Below are 17834 nucleotides of genomic sequence, written 5' to 3' on the forward strand. Positions count from 1 at the left end.
GCTGTCGTAAACAGCAGTACGTCGCCCTGCGGTCGCGTTGCGGCTGATCCTGTCCTAAGGAGTCTGCGAGGATGGTGGAAATCAGAAGAGTGGGCAGTCGAACAAACTGAAGTCCATGCCTGCAGGAAATTACAGATTTTGGAATATCTTTTTCATTGTTTGAACGCCCAGCGACTCGATGTATACCCTTGCTGGGATTTTTTGGCCGACTGCGCGTTGATGTATTTACAGTAAAGTGGGAGCCGCGGCTGTGCGTCACCCGTCAAGATGGACACCGCCGAGGAAGGTAGCGTAACACGATACTAGAATGTGGGCAGCTTAACTTGGCTATTCTCCAGGGAGGCTGCCAATCACCTGAAATTGCCGGTCGTTACGCCGAAAATAGCGAGAGCAGGTGTTGGTGCTGGTCAGTCGGTCGAGTTTGTTGGTTGGTTGGTCGGTCGGTCAGTCACACCCGTGCCGCTCCGCAGTCCGTCTCGGCTCGTTTCTGTTCGGATTGAGGTGTCGCCTCATTGACCTGCTGTCCGGCTTTCACCGTTTGAAATGAAGGAGCGCTCATTACTGCTGTTTGCCACATATCATCTGTGATTATGTAACAATCGGCCAACTTTACCTTTTCTGGTTCTCCCATGTGCTGTTAACATTTACAGGGTGACCTGTAAGGGCTTGAGATCTGGCATGGTGTTACCCGAACGGCAATTTTAAGTAGCAAGTAGGGACGATTCTAGTAGCTTGTCGTGCTGTCAGTGTATGAAATGGACTGTTAAAGCAAATGTTCCACCATGTCGTATTTGTGCATTTTTTTTTTTTTTTTTTTTTACAATTATTGTTACATTTAGATGCCTGTTGAAAGGGACTGACATACACAAAAGTTGCATATGTCTGGTTTCAATATAGTGGAAACCAGACAGTCCATATTGCCTGGGCAGTATTCACATCTACATTTATTTGCTTAGCGAATGCTTTTATAAATAGATAAAACTTAATTTTTCCCCGGCTCATTCACACCTGGTCAAATGTGGCAGCACTGTGAGGATTATGTTTTTGATTTCTCCAGTGCCTTTAGTACCATCCAGCCATCCATGTTATGGGTAAACTCGGGATACAGGTGGATGAACCCGTGGTGTCCTGGTTAATGGACTATCTGTAAGGCAGACCACAGTTTGTGTGTCCCAAGTACTGTGTGAGGTATACTGGAGCACCTTGAGGGCAGTCCTCTTCTTCTCTTCATTCTGTACACCTCAGACTGTAAGTATTACACCAGGTGATGCCATATGGAGAAGTCTTGGATGATTCTGCACTTATGAGGTGTATTGATAAGGAGAACAAGATGGAGTTTAGGGATCAGGTGTAGAACATTGAATTTTTGGAGCAGATAGAATTGTCTGCAACTTAAAATCTGCAAAACCAAGGAACGTTTTGTTGACTTTTGCTACACTACAAAAGAGCTCAATATAATTGAGTAAAACTTGGTCTATGGCACTATTTAGAAACAAGTATTACATGACAAGGTTACAAAATTAATCATTACAAGTCAGGTTGCTTTGATCAGTTTTCTTTAAATAGGGTTGATACCGATCACCAATTTCTTGTTACTAGAACTGGACAATTCAAAATTAATTTTTTTTTAAACCGTTTTTTTTTTTTAACCCACCTTCTGCAGAACCAGCCATATAGAAGTCTTCAAGTTCTATATTAAAGTGGTATATTTAGAATTAACCTGCAGCCCATAGTTGTTACCTGTTCATTTTTTATTAACACATTAAATTCTGTAAGCTTAATTCTTTAATTTTTTGCATTTATATAGCGCTTTTCTCACTACTCAAAGTGCTTAGCAGTTGAAGGTTAAGGGCCTTGCTCAAGGGGCCCAACAGAGCAGAGTTCCTTTTTGGCATTTTTTACTTATAGTTCAGTGACCACAAAACATGCTAAAATAGATAAAATCCTCTTAAAATAGACTTTTATTAAGCTAATAAAACATAAACAAAAATGCCATTAAAGAAAATAAAAATTATTGTTAAATCTATAAGCCACAGTTGTAATGGTTTTGCTTTTTAAGGTAACATGCTTAACAAGTTTACACGTAAAATTGAAATATAAATCTCAAGGACAGACTCATATCCTTTCTTTTTCAAAGTAAAAATTTGAGCTACTGTACTAAATACTAGCTCACTCACCATTTACACTTCGCACAAAGAGTGTTTGTTTTAATTACAGGACAAAATGAAAATGTGTGAACTCATTCAGTTTTAATTTCTGTCAAAGACCACCTCTGTTTTCTTATGCTCTGTTGTTTCTCCCCATGCATACATTGTCTGCTCAAATTTCCCTTTCTCTGTTTATTATTCCCCTTTTTTAATGTAAAAACCAATACTCCTGCCTTCACTCTCCTAAAGTTTGACTGTCCTTTGTCTGTTTACAGGAAGTTCTGCTGCAGAATGACCTGTGTGATTCCTCAGGTATTGCAATATTTTGCACGAAGGAGCACTGCATCTAAATTATTTTTAAAGCTTACAAAAGCAGATTCTGAAGAAATTGTTTTGAGATCAACTTATTTACTGATCATTGATCAAGTCATTTGGGGTGAATATTACAAGTGAAGAGCTCCAAACAGAATAAGGCTAGTTATACAACATTTCATTGCTTACAAAAGCCTAAAGTTAGACATTCACCAAAAGAGCGTCTTCAAATACATCTTAGACATTGAGGTAATCAAAATTTCAAATGAAGGTGAGCAGCTTGTTCCACCAGCCAGGAGCTACACATGAAAAAGTATGGATTAAGGTTTGATACCATGCAGAGGTGGCATCCCCAGATGCCATTCATCAGGAGATCCAAGTAGGCAACAAGGAGCATATATATATATATAGGCTTAGCTGGAGATAGTGACAAAGTTAAAATCGTATGTTGCAGGTATACACGTGCTGTTTTATATATTCACAGAGGATCCTGTTTAGGGAACAGTGCTTTTGAAGTGTGTTATTGGCATTAACACGGAGCATAGAAAAACTCGCAAGAAAACTGATTTTAAATTTAGTGATCTAGTTCTTGGAAATATGTAGTCTTGCATTGGATACATTTTTGTGTGACTTCCCAAGTAATTTCTATTTCATAGACCATCACTGATGCACTAGATTCCTCCAACTTGTGTACACTGGTCAAATGATGTCCTTTAACGGCATCTCCATGCCATCTAAAGATAATAATAAAATAGAACAATGACCACAACTATCCAGTTGGTGCATGACAGTGTCAGTTACCATTATGTTCTCTGCTCTCTAGACATTTTACAGCAGTTCCTTTTTAAGATGTTTGTATCCCCTCAGTAGAACCTCATATTGCTTTGTTTGACTCCATAGTGATGCTTAAACATGCTGTGTACTGCTTTTATTATGGGTTAAGTTTGTTGTAAGATCAAGAGGAATTATATATATGAATAATAAGCCAATCATTTGTGTGTGTTAACTTTAATGAATGCATCATGGGCCTTCTCCTCCAATGTGCGTTTGTGTACTGTATAAATGTGTGTATACGGTTGTGGTCAAAATTGGAAATATACCAACTTTGAATCATCATAATACTTTAATAGTATGTTTAATGGTATATAACAAAAAAAGATGTCTGTGCAACTGTGGTGTTACCATTTCCGTGAAAAAAACAGTGTTTTTCAGGGTTTCTGAACCTTTATGTAGCAGGTTTGTAAGGTTAAATCTATGTTTAACTACCATTTATCTGAAGATAAATGTTAATTTTCACAGATTCTGTGAATTGATTAAATATATTAAAATAGGTTTATTGCTCATGCAAGAGTAAGTGGACCTTTAAAGTTCAAGTGTATTTCATATGTATATAGTACAGTAGAGAAAAGCCAAGCAAAATGACACCTTTTATTGGCTAACTAAAAAGATTACAATATGCAAGCTTTCGAGGCAACTCAGGCCCCTTCTTCACACATTTATACAGTACACAAACGCACATTGGAGGAGAAGGCCCATGATTACATCTTGCCTGAAGAAGGGGCCTGAGTTGCCTCGAAAGCTTGCATATTGTGATCTTTTTAGTTAGCCAATAAAAGGTGTCATTTTGCTTGGCTTCTCTCTACATTCATAATGGCTAACACGGTACAACACCCTAGTACTACATAGTACAGTGAAATTCTTCCTTGCATGTCTCATAATAGGAATAGTGATTTAATACCAACTAAACACCCACACACAAAAAAACAAATAGCATACATAGAATGCAGTGTGTATATACAGTACTGGAATGGGTACCTGGTGTGGTGCAGAATGAAATGAAGTGCAGGTACACCCACAAAATAAATTCTCAAGGAAGAAAAATGTTGGCCCCAGAGTTTCATTAGCTGAAACTACTGTGGAGAGCAACTTTGCCTACCTTGGAAAAGTCCAAAATGCCTCCCTGGGACACTTGCTTAATAAAGCACAGGTGCAGACAGATTTTGAAATGAAACAATACATGTTGTCTTCCCCTGTACGAATGAAAAATCTGTACAAAATTTTTAAAGATGACATCAACATTGTGCATTTGCATAAGGGACAAGCAAACATATTCAGCTTTGTATATTGTAGAAGCGATCTAAAAGAACACGTACGCTACTGGTTATTATGACTGGCCCATTTAGTAACCTCATGATCTGTTGATAGAGACTGTGTATAATCCAATAATAGGTTGAACATCCTTTAATGGGTATGACAGCAGCCAGACAGGCTTTTCCCCATAGTTACTAATCGGTCTCTCTCATTTGCTTTGAGAAATTATTAACAGGACCTGAACTTCTTTTTTTGATATGGAGATAATTTTCCTTCTATGTATGTATAGTTCACAAAACAATTATAAAGCATAATATGAGGGACTGCCTGATTTATTCTACTCTATGTACATACCAAACAATTTCTATTTGGTAATTGAAAAATGAAATGCTACTTAAATAATTAGTAAGAGAATCAGAATCCAAACATGATTTTATCAGTGTCACATGAATGAATAAAGAGCAGCATTATTCAGGATCATTTCATTTACAAAAACCCTTGAGATGCTTTCATAATAACCCACTTTTCAAATTGGGTTTGTCAACAAATAAAATAGGATAGGATACTTGCTGTTAAGAGATGTTTGTGTCTTTTAACTGCAGGAAACATTAGCCTGTTAGGTATTTTTCTTTTCTGAAAATATTATTAATCAAAACTAAATTGTCTCATTAGTGTGTGCTTGGTATGTGTGTGTGTGTGCCCTGTGGTGGGCTGGCGCCCTGCCCAGGATTTGTTCCTTCCTTGCGCCCTGTGTTGGCTGGGATTGGCTCCAGCAGACCCCTGTGACCCTATGTTAGGATATAGTGGGTTGGATAATGGATGGATGGAAAATTTCAGATATAACAGTCTTTTGATATTTTAGTTTTCCAGACCTCTCCCACCTTTTTACTTCCATGTAAATAGAAGTTTGATTATGGGGGCAAAAATTTACAATCAAGTTAAGTTCAAATGCTAATTTTGTGGTGTTTAAAAGGTTGAGTAAAGTTGATTTTAGAATGGTGTCTGCATGTGCATATGTGTCTGGAAGTTGTCATTGTACATAGGTCAACTTGTTTATGGATACCTATATTTTTCATTGAAGTTGCATCGTGTTTGCCTTGTTACAGCTCCAGGCCTATTGATTTTGATTCTGTTTGGTCCAGTACTTATCTCCATATCCTTCAAAAAGAGTTTGCCTTATATCGAATGGTAACTGCTGTAGAAATTGTTTTATTATAACCATGAGTTTTTCATTGTGCTCCATTTAGTCATTAGACCAGGGCTATTGATTTTTTGCAAGAGTAGTTTTTGAGATACATCATTTATTTACATGTACATATACAGAGCTACATGCACACAGATGCATGCACTCTACACTCAAAGACATTTTTAAAGGAAGACTGCTGACAGCGCTATCCCTGTAACAATCTATATAAGCAGCTTGTATATAGCATTTGATCCAGCGTGTATAGCTTTAAATGAAATATTATTATAAAAGTTATTCACTTGATTTAGTTACTGTTCATTTTACTCTACATTTCTTTGTGTACATGATAAATATTATACAAGTTAAAGCACTTCATTCTATATTATTATACAGTACAATAAATTTTATCACTGTGTAAAATCTTCCGTTGAGTAATTTTTTGCAGTATCACTAAAGTGAGATTTAGACAGAAGTACTGTATGGACCATTGCATATTGGTTTTTTTATTTTATTTTTTTAAATACCTACCTTCTTACCTGCTTATATTTGTGCAATCTAATTTTTCACTTAAAGCTCTGTCAGTTATGTTATAGTTCAAGTCAGTCAGGGTTCCTCACTTAAGTGATCAGTCTTTTGATGTTTTTTGCCTATGGGCTGAATAAGGATTAGTTGTATAACAGCTCAGGACGTAACTGGTGGTATTTTGCTTGTAATTGGTGCATCCCAGTCACTTGTGTACTTTTCAAATGTGTGTAATTTGTCACACTTCAGTTTTCATACTAATGGACACTTTGGCTTCTGAAAACCCTGCAAGAGTTTTCAGGCATGAAGTGTCTTGTTTAGCAGCCCCACTATCTTCATCTCTGTAGTTCTGCACTGCCTTAAATTTTGTAGATATTATATCACTGGAGTAGTCGGCCTTGTACTTCAAAGCGATGTTATAAAGACAGACATGCGAATGTGTGGACAATGTAGATGACACTACATACAGAGCATTTTATTTTGGAGTGACCATACAGAACAGCTCATTTTTTCACTTTTGTTAACTAGCCAATAGTGCATGATGTAAACTAGCCACTTTGTTTGAAACGTGCCAAAACTGCAGCTTGGGAGTGTAGGAAAAGCTACTGTAATATCTAAAGCGGGTTGCTTAATGAGGGTTCTTGGACTACAAACTATGATAGACAGTTAGGTTTATGATTTTTCTGAGAAAATGCTTACTGCATACTGTTTAACAATCTTGCACCCTCAGCAAATATTTGTAGACAAAATACAGGAATTGTTTTACGCCTAAAAAAAGAATGTTGCAAAGCAATTTCATCACAGTCCCCTTGATACTACTTTTTCTTGGGGGAATAGACTCACTACTGGAAAATATCACTTTTATTAACTGAAAGATACTAGGTGGCAATATCTAAATCAGTATATAATAATGTTCGGGCTACAGAGTAATTAGGATGATTTGTTTCTCTTCCCATGACCATTATTAAGCTATATAAGTTGCCTATATTGTATCCAGCTGATTCACCTTGTTTTAAATACAGTATTGCATTTCATAGAGCAGAGCATCACAGATAGTTGTATGGCTGCAATCATTCAAATACATATAGATGTAGCCCATAAGAAAAGCACAGGCAGCAAGTTTGTACTCTTCTTTGATCTCTATCAATGCAGCACATCTGTGCATATGGTCCCCTTTACAAAAAACGAAACATCAGTAATCATTTGAAGGAAGTAAAATGGTGTAAATATCCGTTAGGTGTGAAAAACCTGTGCTTAACTGAAAACACATTTTTTAACTGCATTACTTCGTTCTATGCAACATACTACAGAGAAAATATAAATTAACTTTTTATTTGCCATATTTTTGGAAATAAGCGTAAAATTGCACAGTACAGTTTCCATCAATACTGTATACTGTATTTAGAAACTAAAGTAAACACAGGCATAGCAGATTTAAGCTGCAAGGGGAAATAAAGATGGCCTTCCAATTACACTTTATACCATTAACACTGGAAGGGCCTCAGTTATAACCCCAACGATAGAGATTCAGTTATTGTGAACCACAGTGCTTGTAGAGAGTCAATTGAAAATTGCAAATTGAAACTTTGTAAAAATTAAAAAGTTTGTGTTAAACAATGCATTCGTCTGGTAGGTTGATATAGGATAAGCAGTGATGACAGGTAGAAACATATGTTGTCTGCGTGCAGCAGAGTTTTGAGGATGATGAGTGACAAATGTAGTGTAGTCAAGCCAGTTGCTGTGTGATATGATTATTTGTATTAAGTGCATATTGGCCAGATAATTTTGATGATTTTAATCCAGAACAGTAGCTTTCACCCTGTTTAGATTTTTTTTAGTATAATTTGTGTCTCATAAAGTACAAATTCACTTCATTAACAGTATAATGTTGTTTTGAAATGTCCTGTTGCCATAATATTTCAAAGTGCGACTCAGTTATTTTGTACTATTAATGAAATTTGGATCTGTGGCAATGCTATCTGGGCCATTTTTGCTGAGCTACGGTATATGGTTGTTATTTGTGTATATTATACTACTACCGTACTACTTGAAACTAGGACTTTTCAGCTGGTAAGCCTAAAAGTACTGATTTACATTATTTTTTTAGGTTAATTCAACCAGTATTTGCAGTAATGCATTTTGTGAATAATAATCAAAAAATTTCTTGTACATATAGCCTGTATTTGTGGCATTTATTTGGTATTTAGTGCACCGTAAACTCTGTTAACAAAATTAAAAACTATAATCAGGCGTACATAGTCTGTTAATATTCTTCCTACAATTAACTGTGGTCGTTTCACTTATTGAATACTTGTTGTGAAAATTTGTTGCTTACATCAGCGTTTCTCAACCTTTAAGTATTTGCGACCTGAGTTTTCATAAGTTTTAATTGTGCCCTCCTAACGTTTTTTTGAAAGGAGCCCACCAATATCAAATTGTTCTTTTTTAATTAATGATATATCATAGGTGCATATTTTATTATACCTACTTTTATCGACATTTATCTAACTCTATATTTATTTTTCTAGTATCAGAATGTACAGTAGCTTAAGTTAATTTGTTTTGGTTTCATTAGATATATTTTTCATGTTTTCGGTTCTTGTTTTCTTTTTTTCACATCTTCACAGTTTGAGAACCGTTGGCTTACATCCCTTATATGTAATACATCTAATATATAAAAAATGCAATGACAGTTAAAATTTTATAAATTATAAGTTATATGTGTCATATAATGTATATACTGCAGTTTTAGTTGAGTCAAGTAAATTTTCTTCACTTTTGCTTTCTTGCAGCTGATATATGCAGAGTCTGCCGCTCTGAGGGCACGCCTGACAAGCCTCTCTATCATCCTTGTGTGTGTACTGGCAGTATTAAATTTATTCATCAGGAATGGTACGTTGATTCCTTTTTTTGCTTCCTTGAACAGTGACATCACTTTCTTAAAACATTGCTTGAAAAGAGTCTTAAAATTTACACCAATATGTGACTGATGCATTTAATTTTTTTTATAGAGTATCTCACCTCCACCCCTTGCTTTCTTTGTGTCTTCATGTGCAACTTGTGCATCTGTTTGTCTGTTATTTAGATTTTAAACCAACGTTTTCCTCACAATATTAGGGGTTTCCTCAGCATATGTAAATTACTTCCAAACTGAAACTGACAGCATCATAGTGAAATGGATTTTGAGAATATTAGAATTGTTTTTTGGGAATATTTAGATACACTTGAGTGTATTTGCACTTTTGGCACTCTTAGTTTAAAGCAAAATTCAGTTTTTTCCATAAATTTCCTTTGTTTTTCTGCATTAGAACCAATTATTTTATTACTTACTGTTTAACCAAAATAACGTAGTTAATCAAAGTAATTTATAAGAACAGATAACACTGTAGCTGAACATTCATGTATGCATCACCCCCAAGGAAGAACAATCCATGGGCAGATTAGCAGTCCATTACAGAGCATGATTGCGCCCATTTATAGGCTCTATTTCTGACCCATTTTGGAATTGTCAGTTGACTTACCACACATGTATTTTGGTTATAGGAGCAAACCTTGAGAAAAAGTAACTCTTGTAATATTTAGAAATGCAGTATTTTGCACCACCTTTAGCTGCTTTTAGTTTAGGTATCTGTTGTAAAGCAACTTTTAAAAGGTTTTAAACATTTTATTAACTATGATATTAACAGTAATAAATTATAATTATAAATTACCAGTAACGGCGTACTACATGATATACGTGCAGTGAATACACTTGACTTATAGTTTTCATTCTCTTTCTCTGTACGTTTAGCATTCGTTTGCTCAGAAGTTGATGCGCTTGCTGTTCCCTGAGCAGCTCTTCTTTTCTCCACCCTAGCAGCCCACTTCTTCACATCTTTCGTCGGCACCTTTTTGCATTAAAACTGATTAATTCAGTTTTTGTGTTGCAATTGCTTAGTACGTTTTTCTTAATTTTTCACTTAAAGCTGGCACTTAAGTCTTCACTCTGCCTCAAGGATGATATAAGATATGAAGAGGTAGGGAAAGTGACAGCGAAGATGGTGGGGATGAGAACGGTGCCTGTACTTGTGCGCCACACAGCCACCCTACTGCCGAGATTTGATTCTACAATAAAATAAAACTAAAAAGAGGAATAACCTTGGAGGTCAATCATCACCCCGAAAGTGGATAGTAGACGTCGCATAGTATATGTGTACCAAATTTCAGGTCAATAGTTCAAACGATTTGCGAGCTACAGATGATTTAAAATCCTGGACAGACAAATGCACAGCCATGATAGCGTATTATATAAGAAGATAAGTCTTGCACATGTTACTTTTTTATATTATACTATATTTTATTATATGCAGATTATTAATAGCTGCATGTAATGGATATATGAATTATTACCCTGTAATCGAATAGTTTTTAACGGATATTTTCATCTGTAATACAAAACAAAATGTGTGTTTCTATCAAAGAGTTTTCTGGGTCCTAAGGTAGTCTCCAAACTTTGACACTGCTTCTGTTTTGCTTGATGGTTGATTATTTTTTTGGAGTGTAGAGTTTAAGTTTTACCAGACAAAAGTCCTTTTGACTTATCTTTCCTTGTATTATTCCTATTGCTGTTATAAGATCATCCATATATATAATAATATATATATATTTTTTTCAAACTTGGCATGTATGAAAGAAGTTATTAGAGACCTTTGTCTCCATGGTCAGACAGTGCTATATACATGTGGGAACTGGATTTGTAACCATTACCAGATATGATGGGCATCATTTATATATTTATGTTTTGTAGAGTTCCTCAGCACTTTGTTTGATTAAGGTCATAATGTCAGCAGAAACTGTGTAGTGAAAACCTTGATCTGTAGAAACATTCACACAGTCTCATGAATATGCCAAATTTTTCACATGGGTGTGTTGAAATCATTTTACTCACCAATGAAATGCTAACAGGTTTAAACTTGGGTGTTTATGTTGGCCGTGTCACTCATCCCTAAAATGTAATTCAGTAATGTAAGAATAATATAAACAAATTTCAAAACAAAGTGTATTTTCACATTGAAAATCTATCTATTTTTTTATTTAGTTCCAACTTTTTAAAAAATATGAATAATTTCATTATGTTGTTGGAGATTTTCTTTCTGTTCTTTGAAAAAAAAAATTAAACTGTAGTGAATGCAATCAGCAGATTGAGATTTCTGGGAAGAATCAAATTTGTATAAATATAGCAGAAAAAAAATATTTGGCTATTACTGCTAATATGTTTCATAACAATATTCTTAAGATTCCAGGGTGTGGTTTTTTTGCATGCTAATTTAATTTGTTGTTACTTGTAAAATTAATTTTTATCACTGCATTATTATTGTTTTATTAAATTGTTATTCTTTAAGCTAATCATATTGACTTAAATGTATTCTGATTGATTTTGTCATATCTCAGATGTGCTTTAGAATGAATGTTGTGTGTGTTGATTGATTATTCTCCAGTCAAGGATATAAGTTCACCTAATGCTTATTATTTAAGAGAACAGATTCTGTAAACAACATACTGATCTGCCCTAGACATGATAGGAAATGAGCAGTGCCATTTCTTGAAATGGGTGCGTGGCCATTAATTATCTCACTATTTGTCAACAGCTCACAACCTTCTATTCTCTGGGGAACCATAGATTTAAAATTGAAGTAGAAGCATTATTATTTCATCATTGGCGTTTTGTAGAAATTTGACACTGTAAAAGGAAACTATAAATAGGTTATTAATGATATTAGTCAACATGATATGGGTGTTTTGTGAATTATTATCCTGCTGATTGATACAGAAGTCATACACAGGTGAAGTGAAATTTCATTCTCCTTGTGTTAATGAAATATAATTATTCTGTTTCAGATTAATTTTCTGATTGTTGTAGAAATATATTTGTGATCATTGGCAGGATACAGTAAAATGAAAATTACAGTAAAAATTATTTGTCGTTGTTACTTTAACCTTTCCTTGTTGGTGTAGTGGATAGTGTAGCTGTTTTACAGTTCTACAGTCTCAATCCAGTCAATGTCTGTGTGGCATCTGTATGTGTATCACACGTTTTTGTAGATTCGTAGATTGCCACCAAGAGTATCGGTTTCTTCTCACATTCCAAAGGCATGAATTGGGGCTGTCCATAAGGTAATAGTTGAGATTCAAACGTTTTATATTAAAATATGTATTTTTTCAGATATTTTCCAATATACTGTAGACAGAAAATTCTACAGAAACAAATGCAGCTCCATGAGTGGCAAGGAAACAGTTTATTTTTACATTTATAGTTTTAGCATTTTTTCCAGTCTTTGACACTCAGGTTAAACAGAAGGTGTTCAGCACATTTTGTCTCACAAATCCAGAACAGATTCATGGTAATTGACCATTGGGTGAGAATCATAGTCTGTATCACTTCTGTTTTGGGTTCTGTTTATTTTTTTTTTAAATTAACCTTTTATTTTTTTGTGATCAAATTTTTATTGATATCTTATTATTTTTATTAATAATTATTATTCCTCCAAGAGTTTCATTGCTCTTTGGGTCAGATTTCCATGTTATCAAGGTGGTGAACCTTGAATGTTAAGGATAGAGGCTAACAAAGTGCAAAAAGATTATGTAAGATGCTTTGCATGCTGTTGCTTGAAGGATTGTAGCTCTCTGATGTTAGTTACTTAAGAATCTATGTCTTTACAGAGAATCTTAAAACTGTTCGGGCTTTCTACCACTCCACTGCCCTTGTCAATCTACAGCTGTATTGACACTATAAAGTGTCAGTCAGCTCTGCCTTTGTTGTTCTAAAGCATCTTATGCTTTAATTTTTTTTTGTCCTGCTTTGTAGTCTTTACTGCTCATCACTCTGATACGTTTAATGCATGTTAAGTTTTTTTATTTCATCAGTAAATGATGTAATCATTACATCATTACAATACATTTAATACATTTGTGAACCATGAAAAGATGTGTAGTGCCTCAGTATATATAAAAGAACGAATGGCATAAATATTTCATCTGCTAGCCCAAGACATAGCTGTATAGCATAAATAACCAGTTCCGTGCAATTTTATCATTGTTAGGTGCGTTCGAATATAATGCGCAAAGCACTTATTGCAATAGCCATGTCTGCCTGTCCACATAAAAACAACTTTGTTCCCCCATGGATCAATTTTATTGAAATGTGGCATGTTTATTCTACAAAGTTTGTTGAGACAGTTTAATTTTTGTTGATATATCTTGAATGGATCACACTATACAAATTTTAAAAATCTCTCATTGAAAAGAATTGGTTAATTTGCAATGTTCTATAAGAATTTGCTTACTATTTCAGTTTTTCCTTGCTAGGGGATACACCAAGTTTTATATTCTGTATATCTTCCTCTTTTCCAACTCTGATAGATGTTACGGATGACAAACAGATCCCTATTACAATGGCTATGGCACTAGTCATAAGTGCTACATGCTTTGCAGATTCACTGTGAGCAACAAGCAAAAATGTTAATAACATGCTTTTGTATGCTAAATTATTAAGTACAAACATACATGTGGTGGTACTTAAAACTTTAACCTACATCTCTCTCTCTCTCTCTATACTGTATGTATGTGTATATATATATATATATATATATATATATATAATCATAAAATCCTCTGTCTGTCTGTAGGTCTGTCTGCTTTTCACTACAGAACTACTTAATGGATTTATATTGGGTTTTTTTCTATAATTTGCTTGAACATTCCGGTTGATTTTGCGACTTCTGTCATCGTGCTAAGAATCATACTTCGCTGACTTTACAAGATCTTTCACTTCTGTAGATTGTTTTAAGAAGATAGAAGAAACACATCAGTGTCATCAATCCTGCAGTATTGTTATGATGTTGAATCTTCCACAGTGGCAAAATGGTGTGATGTTCTCAAAAGAAGCTGTTTAAGCAGGCCAAGATCTTCACTATTTTGCCATGAAAAGCCTCACCTTAAACAACCAGACTCTAAATACTATCTGCTGACATCAGCTGTAGCAAGCTCACAAATGGGGAGCTAATAAATTAACAGAAAATGTGTCAAAATATGTCAACAGCTCCACAAAAGGGAGGATAAACATAACCTCCAGATTACGCAACAAAAGGGCAAGCAGGAATATTTATAAATAAAAATGATCAAAAAAAAAATACAAACTCCATAGCAAACGAATGATCTCTGGCTATTGGGTCTTCGAAACTTACTCATTTAGTCAGAATTTGGGCTCAGAAACAGTGATGTTAAGGTGGCTCTGCATCCTCGGGCCTCACCCACAAAGAACAAGGAACAGAAGAACATTTAAAGAAAAAGTGCATAATTATAGAATTTCAAGAGAAACCAATAAAAATAAAAAAAAGTCATGAAAAATAATAACTGAAAGTTAACAAAATACACACTTTCAAGCTGATATATAACAAGTATATACTTTATGCTTAAATTTTATTATGTTAAATTATTTAAAAGTTTTATTTTCCACCTTGCTGAGAACATTTTTCCTGGTTGAACAATTCAATTAAATATATTATAAAAAGCACTTCTACTTAAAATTCCAGAAATGTTCTTTAGGACGAAGAGTTACTCACTAAATGCTTAGGTATTCTACATGTTTTTATCTAGAATGGAAAATATTTTTGAAGCAGAAGTTGGCAAGTACAATAAATAAACCTTTAAAAATCTTTCGTACAAGAACTGGTACACTGCAAGTAGTCTGTTTTCAGCAGTTAAACATAAATGTTAGACACTTTTAGTATACTAATTAATGGGTCACTCTTCATTTGTGATATATTATTGGCATTGAGCTTTCAACTGCCTTTTTTGCTAATGGTATAATAAAATGAAAGTGACCCAGATGTGTGTGCATGTTTTATAATAATTACGTGAAAGGTAAAAGTATGCATTGTTTTATAATTGGTGAAATTCAGTGGATTTTCTGCATCATCTGGGTTTGCTGTGTGTCTGACTTGCATATTATTTGAAAGAAGCTTGATTTCAGTAGTCAAAATGAAAGAAGATTACAAAAAAGATGCACTGTTTATATTCACTTAATGCTATTGTTAACTGCCTTTAAATACTTAAAGCACAGTTGCTGCTAACATGTTCACCTTCTACCCTCATCTGTAATTTATAGAGGTTGCTACAGAAGCCTGCTTAATTATGCAGTTTTACAACTAAGGCACATGTCAAAGTAGAGGTTCTCTTTAATCCTGACACCTAAATATAATTGACCCAGAACTCTCTTTTATTAGTGATTACTGGGTATGAATAATATAAGATAAGTGATATGATTGTGATTTTTTTTTTCTTCGACAGTTCCATGAGATAATTTAAAAAAGGAGAAGTGACAATTCTTGAGGAATATCAGGGCACATTAAGGGAGGAAAATAACCATGTATTCATTAAATATATCATTTTGGGCAACACTGAAATAAAATTTAATAGTCCTTGCCATATGGAGATGTTTGTTACAGCAAAATATTTGATAGCTAATAAGCAAGTCAAATCTGAGGTGGCAAGAATAGTGCCCCTCCTCTATATTCTTTTTTTATTATTCTGAAATAACATGTACTTTTAAAGGACTGAAATTTAATGACATTACAAGCATTTAATATAACAAAGATATCTGCTAACCTGTAGTTTTGGATCCAGAAATGGGAGGCATTTTGTGCCACTTGGTATGATGGAACTACAAAAAAAAAAGCTGCCAAAAAGTTTTGTGTAATTTACTATGTTTATTGCATTTACTTTTTCTAGATAAAGTTTCAAGTTGTTGTCATTGAACTTTATATTTAAACATTTACAAATTGGAACTTGTTTAGAGTATCTTTTTGTATGATTTTTATATGTCCAGGTCAGTATCCTTAAAATTCCTATTTGGCAAATTAAAACGCTTTTATTTTGTTGCTTTTAATAATAGAAAGTGTCACTTTCACAAACCATTCTTGCATATGTGTGATTAAAAGCACAATTTATTTTTCCAAGTTGTAGTCATTGCAATCAACCAATCTTTCAGTCAGCAAATAATGTTCCTATAAAGTGACTTGGAAAACATTAAGACTTTTTTTCTTTTTCAGTTTGGTTCAATGGCTGAAACATAGCCGGAAGGAATACTGTGAATTATGCAAGCACAGATTTGCTTTCACACCAAGTAAGTAAAAAGGTTAAATTTTCATGTTTTTTTCTTAATATTTATTTATCTTAATATAGGTAGTGTATAGCTAGACATAATTCAATTCAGTTTACTTTTGTATGGTGCTCTTCTCTTAGTATGGGCTCAAATCAAAGCATTGTAACAAATTCACAGGAAAATGCGGTTATAGCTTGATAGATTATTAATTACATGATGCATGCACAAAAAGATGCAGATTTATTTAAACATTCAGTAAAAAAGCACTTCCAAACATATTGCCATAAGTGGAACTTAACAATATCTGTCCATTAATGTTATTGTTCAATTGGCAATGAGAGAGAGGGGGGAAAAAAGTACCAGTCAGCAGCATCCTTGGAGAAAACAAACCTCTGGTAAGTCAGTTATAACATAGAAGTCAAAATCAGTTACAGTCACAGTTTCTGGAGATCTAGGCCATCACGCCCGCCACCTTATCTTTGGGGCATTCTACTGTATAAGTCTGTGCTAAGCCATCTGATATGACGACAAAATCTTTTCATACGAATCTCGGGTTTCTTTTGGGCAGTATGTTTTCCATGACAGTTACTGATTAGTTAACAATATTGACTTGGATACTGTCTAAGGATTTTCCTTACTGGAAGCTGCAGAGTTTAATGTTGCCATTATTTTTTTTCTTCTTTCTTAATACTTTTCATTTCTATTTAATTATCAATATAGTAAAACCTTGATCTTGTGACGGATAACAGAACAGCTACTTTAAAAATGATTAACAGTAGATTAGTTTAATGAATAGTCGTAAAAAATGTAACAAAATATAGTATTAACAAAATGAATTTGTATAATATTGTAATGACCAGCGTAATAAGCAAATATAACTCAGAGGTACTGGAGTTTTCCACATTTTACTTAGGGCACCTTTTGCTATGGAAAGAAGACTCCCATCTTATATACCATTATCTGGTTTGCAGAGCACAATAAAAGAAAGCTTTTCCTACCAATAATTATCTCCTGCCACTCGCATTCTGTCTTTTTCTATACCGCAAAGTCTCCTGCTTATTGTCTCCTGACTCCCTACTAAAAACTTCCTTCTGCCTCGCCTCCCTTTTTCTCCTAACTTCTCCTGTCACTCATCTCCTAAGAGGTGTGCCTGCCCCTCACAGAACAGAAGCCTTTCACCCAGTCCCATCACTTATACCATTCATTCCACTCTTTCTGCTCCTTCACATCGCATCACAAGCGGTCTGCATGTCACAATATATTAATAAAACATAATATAACAGAATTTAAAAAGAAAACTGAAATACAGAAGAACATTAATACAGAATAACATTACTGTCAGTGGTTTTCATTTTCAACACGTTTTTCAATTTTGTCGGCATCACGCTTTATATCGTTTGCTGTTGTTCTTCCTACTCTGTAAATTGAAGCAATA

At 34.4% G+C, this 17834-nt stretch overlaps 1 protein-coding gene across 1 annotated transcript in view; it reads left to right on the forward strand.

The window, feature by feature from the left end:
- Nucleotides 1-17834, forward strand: part of marchf6 (membrane-associated ring finger (C3HC4) 6) — a 77482-nt gene continuing 59648 nt past the window's right edge. Inside the window, 3 exon segments of the mRNA XM_028803420.2 lie at nt 1-286; nt 9051-9150; nt 16347-16420. Coding sequence (XP_028659253.2) covers nt 268-286; nt 9051-9150; nt 16347-16420 — 193 coding nt within the window. The 5' untranslated portion in view covers nt 1-267.

The sequence above is a fragment of the Erpetoichthys calabaricus genome, chromosome 6 (genome assembly GCF_900747795.2).
Source record: "Erpetoichthys calabaricus chromosome 6, fErpCal1.3, whole genome shotgun sequence".
In the NCBI taxonomy this organism is placed as follows: Eukaryota; Metazoa; Chordata; class Cladistia; order Polypteriformes; family Polypteridae; genus Erpetoichthys; species Erpetoichthys calabaricus.